Source organism: Oxyura jamaicensis, chromosome 15, assembly GCF_011077185.1.
Source record: "Oxyura jamaicensis isolate SHBP4307 breed ruddy duck chromosome 15, BPBGC_Ojam_1.0, whole genome shotgun sequence".
Taxonomy (NCBI): domain Eukaryota; kingdom Metazoa; phylum Chordata; class Aves; order Anseriformes; family Anatidae; genus Oxyura; species Oxyura jamaicensis.
In genome coordinates, this window is record NC_048907.1 from 8,141,597 (window position 1) to 8,168,982 (window position 27,386).

Genomic DNA, 27,386 nt, shown 5'->3' on the forward strand with positions numbered 1-27,386 from the left:
TTCAAAATGTTTGCAATTAAATGAGTTAATGTCATTAAGTCATACACTTTGACATACAAAAATACCGTGCTACTGATACAGTTGAAGAATTCAATGGATTCTCCATGCAGGAGAAATTCACAGCATTATCAGTACCCTCTATGAACTTTGCTTCCAGCTCTAGAACAATTGCTGACCACTGCACAACGAGTAATGTTTGTTAATCAGCTAGCTCTGCACAGTGTTAAGACCTTCACAAAACCAGCTACTTGCATTGCTGAATCCTCTCTCACTTCTTAGACTTAGGCTACCAGATTTTGCTTTAATACATCCTCCATTACTGAATAACAATAACCTTCAGATCCTGCAGATGATGATGCTGAGTAGCAAGAAATTAAAGCTTAAAGTTGCTTTGGCTACATCTGAATGCCATAGGCCCCAGTGGAGAAGGGATTGTTATCCCTTCTCTCATCCACTGGAACTAAGTTGTTGTCTGCTATAAACATGTCTTTGAAGTTGAGGCTAGCCACAGTTGAATCATCTGTGGCTGATGTTTGCCTTAATATTTCTTACTCTCGGTGGTTTAAAAGTGCACATCTCTAGAAACCTATATGTGGTAATACACTGCTGCAGGAGTAAACTTGCTACTGCCAAGAAGTTTAACAAGACAGGTGGCGAACAGCCACTTCAAGCTTTCAAACTCCTCCCCATGTAAAGTGAGGAAACATTGACTCTCAGAGCCAAATGAATTTTCTCCTGCTTGTCACCTGAACAGCCACCATCATCTTAAGAGTCATGGCTGGACTACATTGCTACATACAGTTCATCATCCTTTCATTCCTGATGACAAGCTAAGCATACAGGACTTGGCAAACTGGACATTTGTACAATAAAATTATATTCTATTTTCTGCAGTGCATACAAAGAAGGTAAGTTTTTCTTAAAGAAGTCACAGCTGATCAAAGCCTACTATCTCCTTGAAGTAGCAGAAAAAACACCCAAGGCTCAAGCAAGAAAGTAGTATGAGAAATCTTTCAGAGATCAGAAAGGCAAGTTTCATAAGCATGTCCACTCCCACAAGCGCTGGACAGCAATGTCAACTCAAAATGTTTGAGCGGCTGGACTTGAAACAGTTTATTTTCTAAAATTAATTGATACATTGCTTTAAAACAGAGTTCTTCTTTATTTGGCACCGGTGTCAGGGCTTTTGGTGCCGCGCTCAAGAGATCCAAGGTGTTTTGTTTATTCTTCTTGACATTAAGTTACAATGAGGCTCTGAAGTTTTGCTGTACGATGAAGCTCCAGCATAAAGCTTTCAGGCCCCAGCACATTCCTAGCAAAATTAATCTGAGGGCAGAAGTCAGAGCAGGTGTGGCTTTCTATATTTTAGATAAGACAAAATAGGTGCCAGTGCATTATAGGATGGCCTAGGGAGGCAACTGGGATTGCTTCCAAGAGCTGTTGTTTTAATGTACTGTCAGTACATATGACATTGCACTCCATGCAATAAAAATTGGTCCTGAAGTATCTGAAACTGCCCTGTAAATAGAGGAACTATTCTTCAATAATTTAATGACAAAGCAACATTGAAAATATATAGCATCACATGAGAAATACCCTCTATGTCTTCCAACCCTTAATTCAAGAGGTTAACTCTCTCTCTAATACAAACAAGATCTTTAAGGCCTGGAATAGCAAAATAAAAGCATGGATTAGGAATTGGACATATGGATCTGTCTGCTAATATTAAAAAAAAAATCCACCACGACCAGTTTCATTGTATGGAATGTAGACACAGTGGTTCCAGGTTTAAAATACAGTGCAAAGTCCATTTTTCAAGGGCCATTGTTAGGTAAAATAATTAAAATTGTCTAATGTTAGGAAATAAATTGGATGTATAACTTACTTTACTGATGCAGTCTGTGCATTTTGTTTAATTTGGACTGTGAAGCCATAATAGTCCATTTAACTGGACTAGTTAATGGCTCTCCATGTATTTTATATAAGGACTTCAGAGAAGTGTTTGAGAATAAAGATGAGAATGCATTTGTTACTCAAGTCTGAAAAAGAAATACAGCAGATTTAAGGTACAAGGTCTGACTCAACTTCTTAATGTCCCTTTAAATAAACCTAATCTCTATTTCCACCCTTCCCCATTGCACCTGCATGGTCTAGGAAGGCTTAAAAGGGATTTTTAAGATATCCTGTGGCACATTGAGGGGGAGAATATCAAAGACTACAGGCACAGGGTAGGACAGAAATCTCCATAGCCAACATCTTTGAAGGCAGCTGTACCTGATACATACACGTTCATTCAATTCTTTCTGCATTCAGCAGCAATATGTAAATATAGGCCAAATACTCTCAAAGTTGAACATAGCAATGACATCTTCCATTTTCCTCACCCAGGTCCTGCTGAGTGATATACGCTTGTTAAGTGAAACTCTCTGTGATGTGATACAAGTCCCTTTGTATATAAAACCTTCTTGCTGCGTGAGTTTCTATAGAGAGCCCAGGGCTTCTCCAAAGCGGATTTTCTGTCCAGCTTTGAGGTGGAATTTGAAGTCCTTAGGTGCCTCAAAAATGAGTACAATAGTAGAGCCTAGATTAAATTCCCCTAAATGTTCTCCTTTCCTCATGGGTATTCCCTCCTTGTTGTTGTTGGATACAAAGCTGAAGTCATTGTAGGAACCTTTTGAGTAACAGGGACTGTTGGTATGCAGGTCCTGTACAGAGAAGGAAGGAACTGTTAGTTGAGGATTTCGGTACTCTATATTCATCAACACAACTGCAGACTCTGGGTATCCAGGCATTTTCAGCGCAGGACCTTACAATTCAAAAAGTGCAATAGTAGTATTTAAAAAAAGTATACTGCAGGTGATTCCCTGAGAATCAGTCTTAAAACATGTCATCACCATGGAACTTTAATGGCTGTGAAACATCTTAATTTCAGGCTCACAGAATTTTTATTATTTTTCCATTCTGCTTTACGACCCTCAAACACCAAAACCAGAAAGCTGTCTACTACTCACCTGGTCAAAGTAGATGCGGATAGAGCCCACGTTTGTTGCTCCTACAGCCGTTAAAGAGAAAAAGCCATGTTTCCAGTCACCTGTAAGGACAACCCGTTCATTGTGGCAGAACAGTTCCTTTATCCAGCGAGCAACTCCAGGATTCACAGACATCAGAGAGCCTGCAATAGCAAGAAAACATTCCAACTCAATTGTTTGTCTTGTAGCAGTACTGTAACGCTATCTGAATGGTATTTTCAGTATAACTGTAGCTGATCCAGTAAGCAATTCTGCCACATATTCATGGGAAGAGAGAAATTCAGGCATAGCAATTAAAAAACAAGGCTATAGTGAAAATAAAAGGGTTGCAGAAATATCAACAGTGTTCAGGAATGGCTCATACTACTTTATATTTCTCCTAGCAGAGTCACTGGGAAAACAAAGTCCATTCTCATCCTTTGCTGTAGGGCTCGAATGCAATCTGGAGCACTATTGACAGTTTTCCCTATTAGAGAACAAAGGGTTTAAATTTTCATAACCAGAAATGGTTCTTTTCAGGCTGACCTGTTCCCTCTACTCCCTGGTTTTCACTTATTCCCTTCTAAGGCTTTCACTTCGACTGTTCCTGAACAGTGAAGGCCTGCCTTTAAAGTAAGGAGCAAAAGCTGCACTTAAGAGTCCCTTTCAAAATATCTGCCATTGTTGAGGCTTATTCTAGCATCAGGCATATCTACTCCTCTGTTACCAAAAGGAGGTGCACGGACTCATTTTTACAGTATCTGATGTTATTCCTCTACCAAAGATCTAGCCAACTTTGTCTCAGTTTCATCTGTTAATTCACAAATGATGACTACTGTTAATAGCCATCTGATAAAGAGAGATCAGGGTCAGGACAACCTTAAGAACTAGTCCCTAGTCTCAGCTCTAATAGAAGGAATTGAAAGAAGCCTTCAAGTAAGCACTTAAGATACATCTAACGTCACATTAAGGGTTACAGGCTACTAAAAGGAAGCTAAATGACTTGTTACAGCTTAGGAATGTGTTTTCACTGGTTAACTATGCAGTGCCTGGGAGCAGCCCCTTACAGTTCTCTTTGGTAAATGCATAAAAGTAGTTACTAAAACTGCAAAAGAAAGCCTATTAGCTAGCTAGAACTGACCAGGAAATACTAATAACATCAATCAGTTGAAAAATAAAATTTATTACAGCAAAAACTTCAAAGCTCAGGAATAGACTTCATATTTAAGGCTATTGTTTGTTCTGACTTGCAGAACTATATTTCAGATGCAAACTGAACTTTTTTTTTTTTGGGGAACAAGTCAGGTCAGCCTCCATTGACAAGTATTTGAAGGAATTAGGACAACCTGAATAGAATATTACTTTTTTCACCATTCACATGTGATTTGTTCTGGTAAACTATGTTACCTAGTCATAAACACATATGAAAAATCACTATGCTCCCATTATCCATCAGGTACAAGTGGTCCGTTAGCAGGTCTCATTCAGCAGTGGCCTACAGCATTGCTTCCATCTGTTTATTTTCTAGGAACAGAAACCAACCTGGAAAATGACGTCGGTGTGACACCCTCCAGTCAGTGGGCGAGTGGAAGCAGTGGTAGTCCCCTGGTGCAAGGTAGATTACACAATGATAGAGCTCATTCCCCTCCTTTGTGACTAGCTGTTTCTGAAAGGAGTTACCAGGTGAGGCTGCAAAGAAACCATGGAAAGAAGGGGGTTAAAGATACTCTATGGCCATTATTTACCATAGCTGAGCACTCTACATTAGAAACTGTGCTACTAACAGAGGACTAAATGCAGTCTACATACTTCAGTAAGACTAGAAGAAGATACCCTTAAGCCCAGGAATCCATTATTTCAAAGTATTCTTTTCCCTTTATGACAAGGGAAGCCTGTACTGTTTCAATCATTTTGGAAATTCATTCGTTTTGGAGTTTACTTTTCCCTAAACAGAGCAGCAGAAACTGAAATCCAGTTAACACCAATTTTTTCTTAAAGCCACCCTTTTGAGAACAGAATTTGTGTAAAGGTCGTAGGTTTATAAAACAAAGTAGTTGATTTTGTGCTTATGTTGAAAGTAACTGTTTGCAGAACCTGGTCTTTCTAGTCCCCCCTTCAGTTTAGCAAAATATGTTGCTCTCATCAAAACTCAAAGCCTTGAGTCTTGCTCAAGGTGCAGCAGAAGCAGTGACAACACAAGTCAATAGAGTATAGTGCTCGTGCACAAAACTTGTTACAGAGCAGCTTGTACCATCTTTGCTAATAGGGTGCTCAGGCACATTTCAGTCTGTCATCAGGAAAGCTATAGCATCGTTACAGTGGCAGACCTTGGAATCAGTTGTAATTGTTAATATAACCACATAAAAAGTAAATAAGCAATCTAACTGGATGAATCAGAACAAAACAGACAGTATAATGCTACCAGTGCACAAACAGAACTGTAACAGTGACAAGTTTATCCCCAAATAGAACAGAAATGAGAACTGCTTTTGTTCCAGGAAATGTGAGGGGAAAAAAAAAGTATTTTCTCTTGACCTCTGAGAACACTGTAATGGACAGACCAGAACAGGTGCAACTGATCAAAACTTACCCTCACTAAAATGCAAGTCCTCTGTGCTGATGCGAGGTCCCAAGAAAGATTCCAGTGAATAAGTAACCCCTTTTACTTGCTCCACTTCACAGTTCTTTACTTGTCCAAAGTTAAGGATCTTTCCGTCAGAGGGACTAATCTACAGCAAAGAATAAAAAAATGAAATGCATTAGGAATTCATGCATTCTTCATCCTTCCATCCATCAGAGCAGGCAGACATGTTTCTTTGGTGGAAGCAGGGAAGCTGGTAGCGTAGTGTTAAGCCTTCATTTCCCTTTACTCACCACACTATGCAAACAGCAGACCGGCCGTGCTTGTGGTTTCAGCTTCCTGCGAAAGAATTCACTGAGGTTTCTATAGTGATGCAGATCTTCAACAGCTGCCTCCTTCATGTTTACTCCAAATGTCCAAATGTACAGGCTATAAACAGGCTTCCGAAGCCATGTAGGCAGCTCCACCTGGTTCAGGCGACCCCATGCTCGTGAGAGTAGTCGAGTTGGTACCGATTTGTACAGAGCAACCTGAAGAAAGAATTAACACGATGTCGTTCAGTTCTTCCCGTTGATGGTTTTCTCTCACTTCTTCCCATAAAACAAAAAGGATCAAGCTGTCTGCTAAACACTCCCTTTGCACACATGAAGTAGCTTTTAAGTCAGCAAAAAATCAACATTGTACTCACATCCTCACTCCCTGCATTGTGATGAAAGCAAATAAAGGATAGGATGAAATTTACTAATACTGAAGCCAGAAACTCCATTCTCTTGCCGACAGAAGCTTCTGATTCAAATTACTGGAAACTGCCCAACGTGAGGCTTACAGAAAAATTCATGTGCTACTAGAATACTTATCAGAACAGCTTAATATTACCAGTATTCCTCTTTGAACCACCAAACGAAAACTGACTGAAAAATAATTTCTCAGTATTTGATAATGCAATTCTCAGATATATCTACTAATGAAGGTATTTTCTACATCCCGATATCTCTAAGGATACTTGTATAATTGAAGAAACATACCCAACCCATGTGTATGCACCTAACCTGGTATAAACTTTTGCCAGCCTTACTCATTCTTTTGCAACAACAGCAGTTGCTAATTGCAAGAATAAAGTTTGTTCCTGCAAAAATATGTTTACCTTTGGACTTATATCAAAGCATATATTTTAGTAGCAAAAATAAACAAATCAAGCAATGTTGGTAAGGGGTATACATAATACTGATGTATCTGGACAGAGGACAGCCTTTTCCTGTTGGTAATTCCAGCAGGTAGCATTTCTGAGGTTGGTGGTACTTAGTATCAGCCCAAAAGCTTGCATGATCATGTAGGAGGTAGCACTGGAACTAAACCTTCTGAGACCAGTTTTGAATAAGTAGTAATCTGCCGAATCTAGTACAATCTTTCAAACAGTGCAACTCAGCTACATTTGACTTCCAAATTCTTATATATACGTATATATATAAACACATATAATTCATATATATAAACATATAATTCATATATAAACATATAGTTCATAAACACAAACAAGCACATGCTGGCTGAGAGCTTGTCCATCCTATCAAACACAGTGAATGAAGATTGTTCTCAGAAATCACCATCCTGCATTAAAATACAGTGATATTTCAGGAAGAAGTGATCAACCTAATCTTACTTCAGATAAAAACTTGTAAATCAACAGTGCCTTTGGTTATACAATCTGAAGTACTGAAGAAAAAATGCTTTGCCATTTTATTTGGTGTGTCTTATACAGTGTTAATTTCTAAAATCATTTTTGCACAATTTTCCACAAACACTGAGAATATACAGGTACAATTGTAAAGTCACAAAAACTGTCAATATTTCCTAGTAGCCCTCCTCTTCAAAAGCATCTGGTTTTCAAGTTGTCGGGCTCAAAGAGAACAGATATTTAAAGGAAATAATCTTGAGAACTGTGATTCTGTTACAGTTTTCAGTCAGAATGTTCATGTGGTTGGTGCATTCAGCAACCGCATGATAGTTAGAGTACTATATCCACTTGCACAATTTCCTACACACTACTTGACAGTGTCAGAGCGGAGATTTGCATTAATCTATCATTTGGACAGGCTGGATTGAATGCTCAAAGAACTTGAGGAACAAACCCTCTCTTTACAAAAGAGCCAAGAGACCATTTTAGTGTGGCTAGGAAAGGGAACTGGACAAGCGGTTTGGTCTGTTTTATCTTAGCCCTGACACTTTGAGGTGACTGAATAAACTAAAATTTTTCTGTCAGTTTTTCAGGGTAGACCATGGCCATTAGAGGACAAAAATTCTCCACTACCAAAAATCACTTATCTGTGAAGCAATTAGTCACAACAATTATAAACAGTAAAAACTAAAGGGAAACGTGAATTGCACCTCTCTGCTTTCATGCTAGCGATCATCAGCCTGTTCTATAAATATCTTTCCACCCAGCTGCTGCCAGCTCCTTTCAGTATCATACAGCTAACATACATGAAGCAGAAGAGACCTGCTCACACTTACCCTGCTCACAGGCCTCCATCCCACTCTGGTCAAGGGCTTAAGAGCACCGAAAGGCAGAAGGTAATAGAGAATAGTCAGAGGCCAAGAACGGAGTTTCAGAGCAGGCCTAGACATACAGCTTAGCTGGCCCAACCTTCGCCTCAGGGCCAGCTGGGGAAATTGCAACCTGAAAGATTACATACACAACATAAGACGGTCAGCCATCTCAGCCTCAGAACTGCCAGCTTCTGGTAGCTGGGGATGGTTTAATCCTGGTCATCCTTAAGTAAAGATCAATTCTGCAAGTCCTTTCTTCCTTTATTTTGGCAAATTCTTCCCCTTCCCAAAATAGAAAACCGGATTACCTCAAAACCAAACCCAACCAACAATATCCATCATCCAACTAACAACACGATAGTTTGCAATGCAAATAACAGAGAGCAAAGGTTCTTCTTCCAAATGTTAAAAGATTACATCCACAGACCCTTCACAGACCCTTCACAGAAAATGTTGCTTCTGACTGTTCCGGTTCTTGGATAGTCAAAGCAGACAGCAAACAGTACCCTGAAAGCCAGGATTCTTGTGATGCTGGGACATTAAATCCCAGAACTTTATGGATGAGCAACATTAAGGAACAAGCAGATACTCTGATTAAAGAAGTCATTGAAATCTAAGAAATCGACATCCCTCAGAGGGTTTGTTGTGTTGAAGGCATCTTGACTAGGTTGTATCTTAAGTTGTATTTTGTAATACCAAAGATACTGGAGTCAAATTTACACGGACCTGTTGGCTGTTAACTGACTTGAGGAAACAAGCACTTACTTGAGCAACAACAGGAGTGGCACTCCTGTGTTAATTAATACAATGCTTAAATAACTGATTCCAAAAGATGTCTTCTCAGGTCTTAAATCTTTTACTGGGTACCCTTGGTGCTGAACACAGAACATGTGGAACAAAGCTGATATTGCTAGTGCTGCAAGATTATCTAGTCTCTGTAGCCCAATAATTCCTTTGCCTCATTACAAAAAAATCATTGGTGCAGTTGTTTATGTGGATGTCCTGAATGAAAGCAAACTCATTTTGTACTAATGGCTGCAGGCAGTATTGGAACTTGTAACTCTCCAAGGGGGAAAAAAAAACAAACAAACAAACAAAAAAAAACCTGTTCCTCTTATTAGAGGTAATCGTGAATTGTGTCTCAGTTCAGATCCTTGTAGGAGATCTGCATGAGAGGCTCTCCAGGACCCCACTGTCTACCTTAGAGCAAAATATTCAAGTCTTCTGGGAAACTAAAAGGTAAATTTTCTTGCCAACATGTTCTCTTCAAAACTTGGATCAGAATTAAAAAACACACAGCCAGGTACAACTGTCACCACTTTGGAATACAAGATGGTGCTTTTGGCTCAGGAATTCTCCCTGCAGCAAATACAACTTTTTTTCTCCCCCCGAAAAATAATATGTAAAAAACAAAGAATTACCTATGCATCGCAATGCAAGAAAAAAAAAAAACAACACAGCAAACACCTAAGGAGATGAAATGCTGTCTCAGCAGAGGTAAAGCCGGCTTTCTCAGCAGGAGGTGGGGCTGACTCAACATGGGAATAGGAAGTGGCACTTCATGTTCCTCCTCCCATCCTCACCACCCGTGAGCCTGCGGTCTGCTCCAGGGCTGGCAGGGCCAGACCCGGGTTGCCAGCACCACGCCGAGGTACCGCTCCCCCTGCCGCTGCTCTCCCCCCCTTCACTGCAGTCGCTTGTGGACCAATCCCGGCAGAGCTGCATCCTGGCAGCTCACTCCAGAGCCCTCAGGCTTCGCACTGCCTTGGCCTGGTTTCAGAGCAGACCCTTCACAATTTTTTCTCTTCTCCTAGTTATGGAGAATAGGGCAAAGGAAAGGAAAAGAAAGAACCCCTCCTCGTTCCCCTTGTCATATAACAGCATGCCCTTCTCTGCCAATTCGATGCATAAGGAGCTTTATAGTAATTAGGCCAAACAAAAGCTTTGCAGATGTCTGTCGCTCCTTCTGCCCAGAAACCCTCCCGTCCTCCCTCCCTTGTTTCTCCCTTCAGTCACCATTCTCGCAAAGCAGAAAACACCGAACAGTACCTGAAACGAGTTCTCCTATTTGGTGTACCACCGGCAGAGCCAGCCGGGCCTGGACTGTCCAGTTGTGAGTGCTGGTCCCCGGCACAGCTGCTGCTGCCGCCGTTCCCTGAACGCAGCCTCCGGACATGAATTTTAACTTTGCGGAGGTTGTAGCACGAGGGCGGAGGGTTAGATAAAGCTTTATAGCATCTCACCATTTCCCTGTATGCAGATCTGGTCCCTGCAGGGTGTTTGACTGACACATCGCCAAGGTGATGGTTGGTTGCAAGGCTCAGTCTTTTTTCCTCTACCTCTCCTTTCTTTGCTTGCTCCGGCACAGGAGGGAGGATGCGATGTCACAGTTTCTAATTCCCCCGCTGGTCTCTCTCTGGATTCCCCCTCTGTTTCCCACTTGAATCTCTGCTACGAGGCTTGCAGCTATTGCAAACAAACAGGCATTGTGTCATATTTCAACATCCCGCTACAAAGACGACTCTGCACAAGACAAAAACAAGCTCTCCGTATAAGCAGTCCTTGCTTCTCCCTACTCCTGGTCGCCATCGAAACTCCGTTCTCCAAAGAACTCCCTGCAGTCTCAGGCTGCTGAGCACCGATGCACTAGTCAGACGAGCAGCCAGCCGGCCTCACACAGCTAACCCCAGAGCTGGTCTGAATCCGAGGCTGGGAGGAGGAGTGGGGCGGAGAAGAGGAGGAGATAATTCCCAGCTTCAATTCTGCAGTGCAGCAGCTGCAGCTTAGGCAGTTCCAGACTACTGGGCACCAAAAATCCTTTCCTGCTCTTAATGTCCCGCTTGGGAAGCAAACAGAGGAAAGGAACGTCTTTCCATTACACAAACTCTTGCCAGACACCAACATCCATCTCCTGGAACCTCTTCCCATCTCAAAAGACTCACTTAGGGAACAGGTAAAGGACATTCTTCTACTAATACATAGATGTTTAGTGAATGAAATAAGCCAGCTCTAGGGCCAGCTTGTGAATGAGTTATAAAAGAAACGTTAACATGTCTTTTATGTGGCTGTCCGTACTGTCTACATCCGGTAGAACTAAAATGCCAAACGTGTAAAGGAAGTTATTTTGTTGCTGTTGTTTGTTTTGTATGTTAAAGACAAAGGGCTACAGTATTTCTGTCTCAGCATTCTGAACAAGCAGAGAAGTTTCCTTCTTTGACCCTGCAGATTGCATCTCAAACCTTTCTGCATCTCCTCTTGTCCGGATTTGGACTGTTAAATCAGATTGAAACAGGACCCCTGGTTTAGAAAGGGGAAGTGAGCTAGCTATGTCTCACCTCAAGATTAAACCAAATACCCAGAATAGTTAAGAGGCTATCTCTGTAGTGGCTATCCATTTCTCTCTCTCTTTTTTTTTTTTTTCCTGTTAAAGGCTGGGTTAAAAAAAAGAAATATATAAATGTTGTTATATCCTTCTTTCCAGTGTTCTCTGAACACAGTGAAAGCTGTATGCCTTAGAGAGTACATCAAAAAGAACACTGGTGCTCTGATGTAAGAGAAAGTTATATATTTTATTAGGGATAAGGCAGGAGAAATGGGAGGGACGGCACGAAAATCTAGAAATAACTAGCTAAAGGCTTTCCACCCAGGCGTTGAAAGGAAAATATTCCAGCAAGAATCATGTATTATGATTGGCCTTCAACTCTAAATATTACAGATATTCCCAAGAAACACCTCTGGAGTGTGCGTATGAAAGTATTCTTTTTCAAAAAGAAAACAGTTACATCATATCCTAAATCACAGGAAGTTCCAAAACCTGTGTTTATTTTGTTGTTCAAGCTGAATTTTAACAACTGCATTTATAAACAACAACAACAAACAGTTAATTGAAAGATGGCAAATTTAAGATCAATTGGAAGTACTCAAAAACACACTCCTTCCTCCCCAAGCCCTGCCTCAGCTTTTTTATTTTCATTTTGAAAATACTATTCAATCTTTCTCTGGCTGGCACCAGAAAAACACTTACACTCAAAAAAAAAAAAAAAAAAAAAGCCATATGTACAGTAAAATGATGCAAGCAGTTACACAAAATCCCATCAAAACTCAAAGAAAGGCAACAAGGAGCACAGGGGATTATTTCTCTTGATTTGCCAGGAATGTTGGAAATAACCACCAATAAAAAACAATTTTTTAATAGAAAAAAAGAAAAAATCAACAACGCTTTTTCAAAAGGCACTTCATCGGATCTGATTAAAATCATTTTCATGCGGAGCATGAATCTTCACAAAACTGTGAAGCGAGATATTTTGTTTGGCACTGGTGAGGCCAGGCAGGAGCAGGCGGACAGCCCCTTGTCTGAGCAGCTCATGCGTCCTGGCTGCGCCCTGTTCCCCCTTCCACTGCCCCCTTAACTGCCTCTTTCACTTGTGCATGGCTTTGCAGAAGACCAACAGCACAAAAACCACCTTACCTACATTATATACCTTTCTCTCAAGGATTAGGGAGGTAAATCCATGAGCTCTTTCAGTAGAAGTTCAGTTTCATCCTCCCAAATGCTTTCAAGGAATTATATTCTAGATTGAGCAAGCCTGAGTCTGTGAAAGCGTGGAAAAAGTTATACATCTCATCTGCTCCCTAAAAATGAACGGGTATTGAAATGTTCTCCTGCCCAATGCAATGGGGACTACCACCCTTCAGTTCAAATCAAAAAAAAAGAACAGTGTGGTTCAAGAGAGATTCCTCTCCAGGATGGGGCAAATATTTGCATTATAAGGTTTTTCATCCACTTATTCAAAAAACTCAGTTCACATGAGTATGATACCCTATGTTTCTCTTACATTCTGTTCTACTGACCTCGTTACATGCACCAAGATGCAGATCTGTGAGTCCCGCTTAAGTGCTGACTTAATGGCAAGTTGCCATTCTTACTGCAACTGCCTCAGCAGCAATTTACAATTCCTCCACTGTCAGAAGGATGAAATGAAAAATCCACCCTGCGTTTACCTGCTTTCCACAGGGAAAGGAACAAGAACTGGTGGAGGAACTCGCATAGTAGCTTCAGAACGGCTGGACTTCGTGGGATCCAGGCAATGCCACAAAACCTGTGTTACTAGCTTGGAAAAGAATCTTAGGATTGCTGGTTTCTAGGAGCTTGGACATCTGCGCCAAACTCTCTCACCTGCCTGAACTCATCCAGAATGCATCTTAAGTAAATAAAAGAAGCGGTGACCATGAGGTACAAATCCCTGGAGAATTATTATCTAATAGTGAACTGCTAATCTGCCAGCTATGCAACACCATTCTGCTCTGTCAGCTCAAATAAGCATCAAATCTAGTGACCCCATTTAATTACTTGTCTTCTTATTACTGCCTCAAGCCTTACCCTCAAGTTTTTATAAACAGCAAGCAAAGGCAGTTGCAAGGAAGACTAACATGCAACTGTACCTCAAACCTGCGGTCTCCGTTTTAAATCCTAAGCATGAATCATTAGGCTAGGAATGCGCCCGTCGGAGGGCTCGAGCCCTCTGGTCACACTTTCTACATTTGGTAACAGAACTGCCATTTAAAAAATGCACTGTGGACATCCCATGAAGTTCACTGCAAAGCCACTCCCAGCGCTGCATTCTGCCTAACTGCCAGCAAAAACAAGGTCTTGCTTTCAAGAGAGAGGTACGCAATGACACAGCACGGTTTGTTAACGGTTCCACTCGTTCTCCAGCAGTCTGTTTAATTTCAGACACAGCTCCCAGCCGCTTCTCTGGAGTCAGCCCAGCGAGAGGAGCCCAAGGTGCTGCACACCCTGCCACGAGGTGCTGAACTCTGTGCCTGTGACACAGCCGCCTGCTTTCCTGCTGCCAGGGGAGCCCAGGAGCAGGCTTCGAGCTCGCCACAGCCACGTGATTTTTGAGTAGTGTTCTCACTTCTTCCAGCTTGGCTGGGGACAAGTTGGCCAAGCAGCATGCCGTGCTCTGTGGGGGTGCTGGGTAACGGGATGCACCCTGCTCTGCTTTGCCCACCTTTCGTTTCTGAAATTCTCTGCTTTATAAAATGTAGAAAGGCTTTTCAATATTTCTTAATTTGTTAAGAAAAACCTTTTGATTGTCTTGTTGTTTTTTTTTTACACTTCACTTTTAGTTACATCCTATAAATAGATGGGGAAAAACGTGGTATTTCAACCTATTAGGTAGGGGTGGTTTTTGCTGTTGTTATTCTGAACTTAAAGCCGTGCAAAAAAAATAATCTGTTAAATAGTCTCAAAGAGCTCTTCTCTGAAACAGGAAAAATGCGGTATTTACTTTTGCAGCGAGATGAAAAACCCCAAAAGCACAAAGACTGACACAGCCGGGCCCCCTGCCGCCCGTTTCCGCTGGGACGTTTCGCACCCCGCGGCCCGAAGCCCCCCGGAGCCGCCCCCGGCCCCAGCCCGGCCCCGGCCCCGGCCCCACCTGCCGCCGAGACTCTGCCCTCCGAGCCGGCTCCAGCCGGCCGCCTTTGTCCCTCCCCGGCCCCGGGCTTACTCACGAAGGACTCCAGACTTGGCAACGCCGCCCCCGAAACTTCCGTACCGCCGAGCGGCTGCCCTGCGCCCCCCGGAGCCCGCAGCCCTGCCCCGCGGCCGGCAGCGGCGGCAGCACCTCCGGGGAGAGCCGGCTCTCCTCCGCCTGGCCCCTCCGCCCTCCCAGGGCAGCTCGCGGACACGCGAACAAAGCGGCCCCGGGCTAGCGGCTCTCCCTGCCGGCTCCCACCTACCTCCCGGCTCGGCTCAGCACGGCGCTCCCCGCCTTAAGGAAGCGGCACGGCCCCGCCTCGCCCCCAGCTAGTGGCGCGCCGAAGCGGCCGCCTTCCCGCAGCCCCGGGAGGAGGAGGAGCCAGGGCAGGAGAAACGAAGAGGAAGAGAAACCGGAGGGGCCCGGAACGCGGCCACGACGTCGGCCGGCCTCCCCGGGACCACCGTGCCAGGGAGCAAGGCACGCAAGGCCCCGCACGCTTTCCTCTTTGGGGCCGCCCCTGAAGCCGACACGTGGTTTCAAGAAGGTGCACTGGTCTCAAAACACTCCTGAAACACTCATAACTTGTCCTGTAATCCCAGCAGGATGCTCATAAGTCGTGTGAGAGTGGGCAGGCATGGATTCAAAAATCCATCCCACCGGTCGGAAAGAAAAATATAATTTTATTCAGCTAAGTTTTCCGGAGAGTGGAGAAAAAAACATGCCATCGCACCCTCCTCATTCTGATACTGAAATATCATCCCCTTTCACATTTCTGGCCATCTTCATCACGGCCATCTGGCAGCTCTACAAGAAATACTTCATAATCACATGTTTTCTCAAATACAATTTAAAACATCAGAACATGGGAAGAATGAAGAGTAAGAAAACAATTCACCACCCATTGTGTTTTACTCTTCCATAACAGAACAAGTTGGATACAAAGAAGAAAAAAGGCTTTATTCCATTATTAGTTCTTTCCTGAACTGGATACACACCTCTCAACTTTGCACAGAATGTCTCCTCTGGGCCAAGAAAAAGTGCTTTCTGTATTGTACTGCCAAAATATCATCCTGTATCCCGTTACACAAATACCAGGCGTTTCTAACATCAATAGGAAAAATTGGGTTCTTACCTTTGAGAATCAAGATCTTAAATCTATACTCAAGCACTTCCTCACTGTACCAAGCCATTTTTAAAGTGTGTATTATCTGTCATCTGACTTACCAGATGTCACTAAGGGAACCGAGCTGTAAAAGGTTCACGGTGTTTTTGCTCGTGCTGTCATTCCAACAAGAGAGATCCTTACATAAACCCAGTATTTTATGTCACTTTATCAGACCAGAACAAAGCAAGGGACAGCTACAGGAAATTCATCTTTCCAGAAACAAACTCTGGTCACTCTGTTCATCCTAACTCACTCTTTGGCCAAGGTTCCTCTGAATAATTCAGCCACCCTATAGCAACACTGCCCCAGTGCCTAGGGGAAAAGAGGCAAGAAGCCTTAGTTAGCGTATGTATGGCATGCTACACATGGAGATCCCGGCCAGGAAATGTTCTATGACAGCAAGGATTTGAAGCAATAAGCTTCCATCTATCTGATAAATGATGCCTGTTTCCCTCCAAGCCCTCTGCTTTACCTCATCTAATTAAATGAAAGCTGATCCTCACTGGTATTCACAGTAAGAGACACACTAAGGCATTAATCAGCTCAAGCTATTAGCAACATAATGTCTCTAAGAAAATTATGGGAAGAAAAAGTCTGTGCTAAAGAAACAACTGTTCTATTTTTCCCTGGGGAAAAACTGAAGAGATGCTTGGTTTGAAATAAATTTTTTATACTCTTTTATTAAGCTCAGAACATAGGAACATACTCTTTAATTCAATCAGAAACTATACACACCTCCGTAGTGATATCTGCTGTGTACGTCTGCAACAGGGAGACGTTCCCTGCCTGCGTAACATGATGATGATTACCTATTTCGCATCTGTCTTTTGCTCAGAAGCAAGGGAATCTGCCTTACAGACAGAGTGTCAGGTGGAAGGTGGTGTATTCTCCCATCAACATAAGGTTGGTACAGGGGAACTGGATGTTCACAGCAGCAAGGTAACATGCAGCAATTTGTTCTGTACCACTTTCAAAGCCCTATCAATCACACTTGGTGTCTTTTTACCTATGCAAAGGCTCATGCCTCTAAAAACAAGACAATATCCCTCTTTTCCCCACTCCTAAGCGTGCTTCTGCAGATGCAATAATGGAAAAAAAAAAGAATAATGGAAAGTGATAGCTCAGCAAAAAAGACCCTCCACTTTTTAGTAAAGAAGAACAATGCAGCTCTTATTTTTCTTGAATCCTTCATTGTTTAGAATACTTCTTTCAATGTCTGAACAGTTTCTTTTTCCTCTTAACTGTCAAACTTCCTTTGTCTCCCACAGAAGCAGTCAGCAAAACCTAAGCATATCAGGAATGACCAGGAAAATTTGTTAGTCTCCCACTAGTATCTACTGCATTTGGAGCCCTTATTGGTTTGAAATGCTTTGTGTGATTTCTTTGGAGCCTCTTCATGAAAAGCAATACTTGCAGCTTCACCAAATAACCACCAGTAATAACAAACCAGCACAGCAGTATAATGAAAAAAAGCAAATTTAATAAGGGACTTTTTAAGATTATCATTCATACTTTAAGGTATGAAATTGAATTTGTTTTCAAGTATCACAACTGAATGGACAGTGCCTTTTAAAATAAGTACTCCATGGACACTTAGCAATTTCTCTTTTAATCAAAACATAAAACCTGTTTGAAACATGCTTCAGAAGGACAAGAATATACAGAAGACAGATTTACAGACAAATTCCTCTGGAACTATGAGCCTAAGCTATTAGCATCTGGCCTGTCTGGATCATATCTGATTTGGGTCACTATGAAAATGAATTTAAGAATTCCAGCCTTGTCCCCTAAAGGCATGTGGCCAAAAGTACTCACACGGTTGCAGTGTGCTTAGAAATGCAAAGAAAGGGGATGCTAAAGGTCATACTGAAGCATCTCCTACACAATCCTACAGTCCTAGAATTTTTAACTCCTTGCCTTCAGAAATTGCACTGACACTCTCACCTCACCGTTTGGAATACCACATGTACTTTAACTCTGCCTAACACAGTGTTGTACAATATCTCCTTAATAGTTCGATGGAGATACAGCAGTTACATCAAGTTATGAAGTATTTCTTCAATGCTGCAGTGGCTACTTGACCTATGAATCTGCAATTCCACAAAAAAATCAAAACTTCTTGTAATCCAGAAAAAGGCAAAAATTCCTCAGGATCAGCAAGTGTCATTATAGATCTAGGTATTACCTAAGGAAAAAAAGGTCTTGCTACATATTCACAAAGAAAACAAGTAGATTTTTAATTAAGTATTAATTCAGTCTCAGCTTTCTTGTAAAATAAATATGGCATGAAGGCACATAGGAAGTAAGCAAAGTGCCAAAAGTAGCACAGATTGAGCAGTCAGTGAAAAGATTAAAAAACCCCACAAATACAGCACATGCTGTACCCTTAGCTAAAACTACTAGGACATACTCAGCACTGAATGTTTTTTGAATACTATTATATGTAATTTCAGTCTTGTCGATTTTGATTTCTGAATTTAATTCTGTAAATTATAAAATGTGCTTAATTTGCTACCTTGCAATTCAAGGTGGGGAAAGTAAGACAATGCACAGCACTAAACAAAGCCAACAGCTCCTCTAGAGTTGCTGCAGATGCGTGCCGGATGCTCTCTCAGGAGTGCGGGTGGGCAGTAGCTTGAAAACCAGTCTGCAACATGCCTTGGCAGTGAGAAAGGCCAACAGCATATAGCAGCAGAAGCCAAGGCAAGGTCATTCCCTTTTACTTTGGGCATGTTAAACCACATCTGGCATACCGTATCCAGTTTTCTTAGAATTAAGAAAGATGCTGATAGACTTGAGCATGTCCAATAAAGGCCACCAGGACGGGCAGAGGGTTGCAGCGCATGACTTGTGAGGACAGGTTAAGGACTTGTTCAGCCTGGAGAACGCTTAGGGGGGACCTAGCAGCAGCCTTCCAACATCTAAGAAAAGTTTACTAAAAAGATGGAACCGGCTCTTTACTAAGGGAGATGGGGAGACAAGAGCTATAAATTGATGCAGGGAAAGTTCCAACTGGATATGAGGAAAGTATTTTTCATTATGAGGATACTTAAGCATTGGAACAGGCTGCCCAGAGAGGATGAGGAATCTCTGTCCTGGAAATTTTCAAGACCCAAGTAGACAAAGCCATGAGTAACCTGCTCTGAATTCAGCATCAGCCCTACTTTAAGCAGGAGGTTAGACTACTCAACTTTCATTCTGAATGATTCAGTACTTACCAAACTTTTTTTTTTTTTTTCCAAAATACGTAACAAAATCACCTGATTAACTACCTCCTGTAATTCTGATTTGAGGTGTTTAAAAAAAAGCACTGGCCATACTAAAGGTTGAAGGATATGGCAGCAGTTCCCAATTTATTATTATATTGACTGTAGCAGAAATGATATCCATTTAATAGACAGAAACTTTAATTCCATGAAATGCATCAGCTACAGAGAACAAACTACATGTTTCCTTGTTGGAAAGAGAGCAAAGGGGCTTTGCATCAAACAGAAGAAACAATTGCGACAAGTTTCTTACCTCCCACTCGCTTGCAAGCTTCACAGGCAGCTCTATGCCTTTCTTCTCTAGCTCTTCCAACTTGTAATCCTCATATTTTTTGTATCCTGCATATCCCCCACCTGTAGCCACCAGAACATGGAAGGGGCGCAGGCGGAAGGCTTGTCCTACCGGAGCAGTATGAAACTTCTTCCTGTCTGTAACAAAGAAAAGCAGACTTTAAGGAAAGAGAACAATTACACTGTTTAAAAAGCAAACTAAACTAACACATGCAGCAAGGGACATCAGCTCAGATGATGTAAATGTCATCAGATATCTATGACACAAAGTATTTATAAACAGTCCTAAGCGCTCCAGTTACTGCACCTTACCGAGTTACCGAAACTCAGCTGATTAGCACTAACTGGTCAGTGTTTTTAACTTCTTCCCCTCTCTCCCTGCATCTCTCCAACATTCTTCCCAAAAAGTATATCAAATGAGCTGCCTGAAAGCGCCAGGAGCTAGGATTCAGTTCTCGTGACTTCACTTCTGGATTTCTATCAAACTTCTATGAGATTTCCTGCGTTGTTACCATATGGAAAAATCAGTGACTGGGGAACAACGTGTAGCGCTGTAGAGCCTCTTGCCTCTCAGTCATTAGAGCTTTCATTATAGATAGCAGCCGCATGATTCTGGAATTCCCCAACTGGAAGAGGGAAGGAAATGACCACCTGCTTTAGTGTAGGTTTGGTAAACAGGGTAATAGGCACATTTCTGCTGTAATACATGGAAAAAGTGACATCTAGTATTACATCTATTCTGATGTTATTACCGAGAACTACCAAGCTCCTCTTGCATAACTGAAGCCTTATGCAGTTGTGTGAGACATGTAGGCTGCACAGTCACTAAGCAACAGAGCCATCACTGGAGGGGGAAAGCATTTCCCTTCCCAAATCCTCACAGTCCTCCAGGCATAATGGGCTCAGTAAGTTCTCCTGTCCTGAGCTAAGCAAATTCTCCTGTCTGTATTAGTCTGAAGGTTCCCAGCAACGAGCACAAGTCATTGCCAGACAGAGAAAATGCTGCCCAAAGGAATTGATTCTCAGGCACCTATTGGTGTCATTTCATTTCCACAACAATCCTTAAGAGGGATGAGCAGGAAGCAAAAACAATGGACTCTATCTTGTTCCATCAAAGTCAGGCTTAGGGCTTGACTCTGAAAGAACAAATTAACAACTAAAAAAAACAACCCAGTAATTCCAGCTCTATTTCTAAGCATGCATAGACACAAAGCAAAGATCAGGTGCATTCAAATGTTTTTCATCTATGATGCTGCAAGAACATACCCAATAGAAGTAATTCTTACTCATATTTTGTTTTACCAAAATATTTTTGCTCTCTTTTTTTCCTATATATGTGATTTAAAACATTTTTTGAATTATAGCCCTGAAAATACATCATAACATGAAAACAGCTTTATTCTTACTGATATATATATATATATTTTTTTTTTTAAAAAAAGGCAGCAACTACAGTTAGTTAGATTCTAGAAAACATGATGTCCTAAAGAAAATGCTCAATAAAGGACATGGATCAGGCAGAGCACCTAAGTAAAAATCTTTCTTCATAGATATTTAAGTTTGCAAAGACTGCAACCTTTCAACTTTGGTCTGCCTAGACAGCTGCATCACCATTTCAACAGAAATATCTGAACAGAGACCAATGATGCTCTTTAGCCCTAAAGCCTTTAATTGCCTTCCCACCACATCTTGGGTTCTAAGTAGGCAAAGCTGCTCAGCAATTTCACCACAGCTAGCAAACAGCAAAACCCCTTGGCGGGAGCAGCTTTTTCTGGTTTGTATCTGGAGGCTGTTTCCACTTCAAGAGCCTCCACTGATAGACCTATGTGAACATTTCTCTTCCTCTGCTAGAGACCATTTGGTGTTTCACAAGCCACAGCAAACAATCTACTTTGCTGATGAAAGATTTGAAGAGCTGTATTAACAAAAAGTGCTTCCATGATCTCTATCCACATCATCAGCATTGGCAAAGACATTCAACATGCCATTGTTAAACTTACTTTCTTTTTCCCCTGACAAAATAAAATTCCCTACCTTTCACATATAAATGAAATTCACACAAGTTTACAAATTCCAAGACCAAAAGATTCGTTGCTGATTCTGGCAACAATACCATATTCAGGCAGTTGGTGCAGTTTAGAGGTTTCAGCTGAACATCACGTTCTCTAACACTACTAGCGTTGCAGCAGCTATCTGGCAAGCAGCAAGAGAATGTGAGGAAAAGCTCATGCCTTGGCAAATCAGCCAACAGAAACAAGTCCTGGACAGGAGGAAAATGTTTAGGACTTAACAAACCATTAACTTACCTTTCCATGCTTCAAACCATCCCTAAGTCTGAACTCCTTTCAGATAAGGCTAATCTGTTTTAGATTTTTTTTTTAAAAAAAACCATCAAGCATATTCAGCAAATCAGAATAAAAAGAAAGTATAAGGTTCCTTCTATGAAATGAATAAAGACTCATTTCCTCAGAAACGTTAAAAAACAGGATGATAAAGCAAACTGCATAATCAGAGGCACGTTCTAGTCTACGCTATCAGATGCAAAACAAACACTGTTTTGTTACAACTAAGAATTTCTTCTAGGAAAAGATACAACTCCTTCAATGAGGCCATTATAAGGGGTAGAAATAAAGAAGAGTTATCTTCTCTTCCTAGTGACATCATTTGCAAGGCACCTAGTTTTAAATCCAAATCAGAATCTGAAATATGTATGGATTAGAAAGTGGTTGGCTACAAAGTTAATTTCTTAAAACAAACAAACGTCAAAAGATCCTTTCTTTCATGTGAGCGGCAATTTTGCATTATGCATTTCAGCTTTTTTTTTCCCCCCCTGCAAGGTGTAACTTTAATTTTTGGCAACAAAAAGCTGCCATTTCTATTAAGCTGTGTAAGCACATTTATCAATAATGAAGTATCTATAAATGATAACACAAGCAAAGGGTTTGGACAGGCAAGTTAAAGAAGTGGCTACAGAAAACGGGATCAATACCTGAGCTGGCAAGGAAACAAAACCTGAACGTTATATGCAGTTGTTACATTACCATGACAACACATAGGCTACTGTTTACAAACAAATTGTTGGTAAAAATCAGTATTTGCTCTTCACATCCTTGTCCAGCTAGAGTAATTCCCAGCATCTGCATCATTTTAATCAGGCTTTAAACATTTCATGCAATCCTACTTCAATTTCCTGATTTATTATTTTATTATTTCCTGGTTTATTACAAGCACAGATAGAAATGTAAAAGGATATTTAGGCCTTCTCTTTTTCCCATGCCTGTTAAACTGCTGGAGTCTGATTTCCACAGGCATCTCACTGTGCATTACACCACAAAGAGGGTAACCCAACTGAACAGCTTTCAGCAAATTCCAACCTGGTACATGCTGTTACTTTCTTATTAACCATTACATATTAAGTTTGATGTCTCCCTTCAAAGTCAGTCACTTCATGGTCTAACGCTATTTCTCTGCATTTCATGTTGATAACAGATGCTATTTTAGCTGTCAAGCTCATTTCATGACTACGTTGCTGCAAAGATCCCTCAGCCAGCATCCATGCAGATGCCTTCACATCCCCTTCTGACACCGCCCTGCAAGAGATGGACACAGTGCCCGGCCTGGCACTCGGCTGGGCGGTCCTGCTAGAAACACTCAAGAACAACAGAACTCTTGGAAATGTTGCAGGACACGGTAAGCAATTAAACTGATGTTTAAGTTTCTAAATGAGGGTGATTGATACGACATAGGTATGTAAAGTACAGGAAATACTGGCTCAGTCCAACTATTAAAACTTTTTTTAAAAAAATATACATAAAAACGCTGTACTAACATGAATCTCTCCGTTAAATTGTATTGTGTCTCTTAAAAACACATTTTTCAGCTCCTCAGAAAACTAATCTGCAGAAGGTAATTAAGAAAAATAAACCTGTGGTCAATTGGTTTTAATTTGTTATGATCATCTTCACTAGGAAAATTTTAGATGTTCAGAAAAGTTTTAAAACTGCAGGTAATGAGGTTCCATCATATATGCTCTTCCTCAGAGACCTCCTTCCTCCAGCACGTTATCAGCATTGCTCTCAGCACTCAGATCACAGGCTGATTATATTTGGGTTACAAAACATTCTATTTCCCTCCAGCTGTTGAAACTATTGAGTATAGGGAAGCATGAAATCACTCATTTTCCATACAGCAGACATGATGAAGCCAAGAAATTGACATTAATGTTATATGATTAACCTCTCGTTTGCTATATGTTAAGAGCTGTACAAAACTGCCTAAAAGGGAAAACTTGCTTCATTAGCGCACCAATATGAAAATAATACAAGAGAGATTAATTTGTTTTGAAATTAGAATTTTATTTACACAGAGAGGCATGTAACGAAGGACGCAGAGCTGCCTGACTATTGCAATGCTTGTGCATGTTAATTAAATAGCAAACTTGGCAAAAAACATTACCAAGGATGACAACAGAAACAGATCCCAATATAAATATATACATTTCCCTTAGGGAAAAAAAAAAAAAGGGGTTGCCATTCACTTTAACATCTTTGCTTCTCCTCTGCTGGCCCTGTTAGACAGGCTTCTTCAGAAGTGATAGTCACAATGAAAAGGATGAGTGCTGAAGTATCAAAGAAGCTTTAAAAAGGCAAATACACTAAAAAAGTGGATACGCTAAAAGAGACCATTAGGACAGATGGCATCACAAGGCAATTTCTCGATAAAAAACACACACAGGAATTACACAGTATAAGAACGATTAAAGATAATGAGGGAAAAAAAAAAAAAAGCAGAAAATAAACAATTCCATGGCTATTAAGCTCCAACGTAGGTAATCCTAATTTTGGGTCTGACATTCCTCCAAATTTCAGTTTTAGCCAAGTACTGCTCTGGATAATGACAGCATCTAAACCGCTGCCTAAATGTGCTTCTCTGCAAGGTTCTTCGTATCTATAAAATCACTGTGAAACAGATGGTGCTTCTTTAGAACGGAGAAGCTTTCAACCATGGCTATTTTAGACAAATATTCCTCTTTGTTAAAGCAAATGATTTCTGTATTTTTTTATTATATTGTTACAACATTTGCTACCCAAGTATTCCCAAATAGTTGAGAAACAATGAATAATACCTCATAAAGGAATCTTATGGAATAGATAAACACCCTTCTTTTACTGCCTGTAGAACAAACCACCAGAAGGTATAAAGCACCATTTGCAAACATGTGTCTATGGAAATTTGGTGAATTGAGTAACTCTCTGACTCTGGACTTGCATCAGCTTAAAGCAGACTCCATCTGCTTTAACCTCAATAACTTCATATTCACTATTACGTGAGCAGAATTTGACAAATTCTGAGTAACCCCTTTTTTAACACTGGGTTAGATAAAGGATGCACTTACCACTGAAAAACGTCCTAGAAGGTGGCTGCTTCCACAGGACTCGAGTTCTAATGCACAGGTTCTCAGGTGTGAGGAAGTTACAGCTAGTCAGCAAACTGTAGAACAACACACAAGAAACAGTTGCTTTACAGATGTACAGATGTTTTACAATGCAAACGTAAACAGAGTATTCAGAAGCTGAACAACAAAGAAGGAAAAACTTTCGAGTACTGTAAAATTGCTACCAAATCCTATTCCTTCCTTCAGGAGAACATCCTCATCTCCATGAGAATCATCTCCATGACAAATCCAACTGCTTCTGCAGATACCTCATTGTTTAGTGCTGCATCTACTTGATTCTTCTTATTCCTGTATTTCCATTTTTATTTTTATTTTTTAAATCAGAACACTGACGTGTTTTTTTAACTATGTTCTATCATAATGGTGATGCTCTTCTGAGTACTGTGTTTGCTGATCTTAGCAATAGCGCTTTTTGGGCAACTGGTTATGATGTCGTGTACCATATCTTGGGCTGTTTGGAATTTTAATATATTTGATAGTGACTACAACCTGGGTCTTTAATATAGCAAGCTAACATCGCCTAATGTCATCTTTGGTTTTAGGTACCGTCCTGGCCTACATGATCAACAATTTATTTGTTATTAAAAAAAAAAAAAAGACTAAAATTGGTAACAGCTACTCCTCTCTAGATCTGCTTCCAGTCTAATATAAACCAATTGTAGACAACAGCATGCAAACAACTACTTGAAGCTCAATAAGTGACTTGTGTTTTGCTGGAGAAAACAAGAATGTTTAAAACATTTCTCTGTTTGCAGGGAAGGTAGACAGCACAAGCATCAACATCGTCTTCTGCAACAATAAGGCTGACAAGTATTTAACTCCATCCAAAGGTAATGCTTATAATGAACAAAGGTGAGTTCAGTCACACTGATCAAACCACGCACTGCTTGTAAGTATTGGTGAAATTTTGGAATAATCCTGAGTGCTAAACAATCTCATTCTGTCTCCACCGGGCTGCTACACAGGTGTCATTTAGGAACTTCCAAATGCAACAGGAACTACTTTAATCGTAAATTGGGTTCATGCATCTCCTCCCTCACCACGATGGTGAGAAGGGGGAGAACACAGAACACTTATGGATTCTGAGATGTAATTTAGATTATTAGACAAACTGGTATAGCTGGAAAAGTAAGTGACTGCCAGGCACTCATTCCCGAGATGCAAATGTGACAACAGGGATGTCTTCATTTGGCACTCAGACTTTTCATCTCCTCTTGATCAGATACATGCTGAGTAAAAAGTTACATCATTAGCTTAAAAGCTACTGCATCATTAGGGTGATTCAGTTCCAGGAAGCGATTATAATTCTCCCAGATTTTTAAGAATGATTTTCAGATGACTACTCAGTCACATACAGACTTTCTCTCTTTAGTTATGAAAAGTTATCAATAGCATATTTGTTGTCCAGAAGTCACGTAAGGATAGTGGTAGGTACTTGCTACCAATGTTTTAGTGTGCTTTAGTGTGTTCCTCAAGGATAACTACCTATAATTTTCAATTTTCCCCATAACACAAAGTTAGCAGTATTTCACTCTACGCTGCAGCTTCTTAAAACCATTACTTTAATCCAAATACAACAGCACAGTCCTTCCCGAAACACAGATTCCTGTAACCAGGTGCCAAACATGCCACACGGCTGCATCATCTCCCAGGACATTACTTCCTTACAAACCCCGAGGTGCCCCATGCTGCTGCAGAACCTGTATGTTTTACACAGCGACATGATGCAACTTGAACGTGAATAACGAAGTCACCTGATCCAGACTACACTAATTTGCTGTAACACAGGGCCTGCTCCACGGCATATTCCAACACATGAGAGAGAAGGAGCGGCTGCCTGTCAGCGAGCTAGGAGCCTGCGGGCTGCAAATAATGGATTCACAAAGCTACACAAAGCTTAAGTCCGGTGCCACCTGGATTAATTTACCAGAAAGCTTGTAGAGCACTTAAAAGCGAGGGATAAAAATATGAAAACCAGCTCCAGCCTGCAACACCGGTGTGTCCCCAGACGTGCTGACAGCTCGGGGCCGAGCACCCCCGGGTCCGGGCTCAGGGCAGGGGCAGCGAGCGGCAGCCCGCCGAGCCCCGCGCTCTCCCCGGGGCCGGTTTCGGTGCCCGGCGTGAGGCCAGGGCAGGGCGGCAGGGGAGCGGAGGCTCTGCGGGGGAGAAGGCCGGCCAAGAATCCTGCAAGCCGAGAACTCCGAAACGGGGACGCACGGGCAAGCAGCTCCGCTCTGCTCCTGCCAAGCCTGCCTGCCTGCCTGCCTCCTCCTCCTCGGCTGCCCGGAGCCCCCTCGCACCGGCGAGGCAACAGCAGCGAACGGGCAGCCCCCTCCCGTTCACGCCCCCAGGGTCCCGGCTGTCAGCAGCTGCCGCTGCTTCAGCTTAAGCTTCATCCGCGGCCCCTCTACTCTACGCCGTGCCATGCCGTGCCTGTACCTGCTCCGCTGCAGCGCGGCCGCACCGCGCCGTGCCAAAGCCGCCGCCATCTTCTCGCGCCGCCGCCGCGTCCTCTGCGGTGTCCCGGGAGGGCGGGAGGGAGGGAGGTGGGAGGGGCGGGGCGGGGCGGGGCTGAGGGGAGAGCG

General features: G+C 41.8%; 1 protein-coding gene across 7 annotated transcripts; it reads right to left on the reverse strand.

The window, feature by feature from the left end:
- Window positions 1-62: 62 nt before the first annotated feature.
- PISD (phosphatidylserine decarboxylase) lies at window positions 63-27,342 on the reverse strand. 7 transcript variants are annotated; one of them, XM_035340255.1, is made up of 8 exons: window positions 27,241-27,342; window positions 24,742-24,836; window positions 19,309-19,484; window positions 5,883-6,119; window positions 5,599-5,737; window positions 4,551-4,697; window positions 3,012-3,172; window positions 63-2,705 (listed from the first exon to the last, which is right to left on the reverse strand). In XM_035340255.1, exons 1-8 carry the CDS (start codon window positions 27,288-27,290, stop codon window positions 2,481-2,483), a joined length of 1,230 nt encoding a protein of 409 aa, XP_035196146.1. In that variant the 5' UTR covers window positions 27,291-27,342; the 3' UTR covers window positions 63-2,480. The 7 variants fall into 7 exon arrangements, with proteins under 7 accessions (XP_035196146.1, XP_035196144.1, XP_035196141.1 ...); XM_035340253.1 differs by lacking the exons at window positions 24,742-24,836; window positions 27,241-27,342 and adding exons at window positions 8,101-8,266; window positions 10,186-10,602 and having other exon boundaries at window positions 19,309-19,447; XM_035340250.1 differs by lacking the exons at window positions 19,309-19,484; window positions 24,742-24,836; window positions 27,241-27,342 and adding exons at window positions 8,101-8,266; window positions 10,186-10,602; window positions 14,884-15,011.
- Between the last annotated feature and the right edge of the window lie 44 nt (window positions 27,343-27,386).

What these genes read in the sequence shown, in the direction of transcription:
- PISD (XM_035340253.1), bottom strand. Translation starts at nt 10,382, where the DNA reads ATGGTGAGATGCTATAAAGCTTTATCTAACCCTCCGCCCTCGTGCTAC. An exon ending in AATAGGAGAACTCGTTTCAG is followed by an intron (nt 8,267 to 10,185) that starts GTACTGTTCGGT and finishes GTAATCTTTCAG; the next exon opens with GTTGCAATTTCCCCAGCTGG. An exon ending in TCCGCATCTACTTTGACCAG is followed by an intron (nt 2,706 to 3,011) that starts GTGAGTAGTAGA and finishes TTCTCTGTACAG; the next exon opens with GACCTGCATACCAACAGTCC.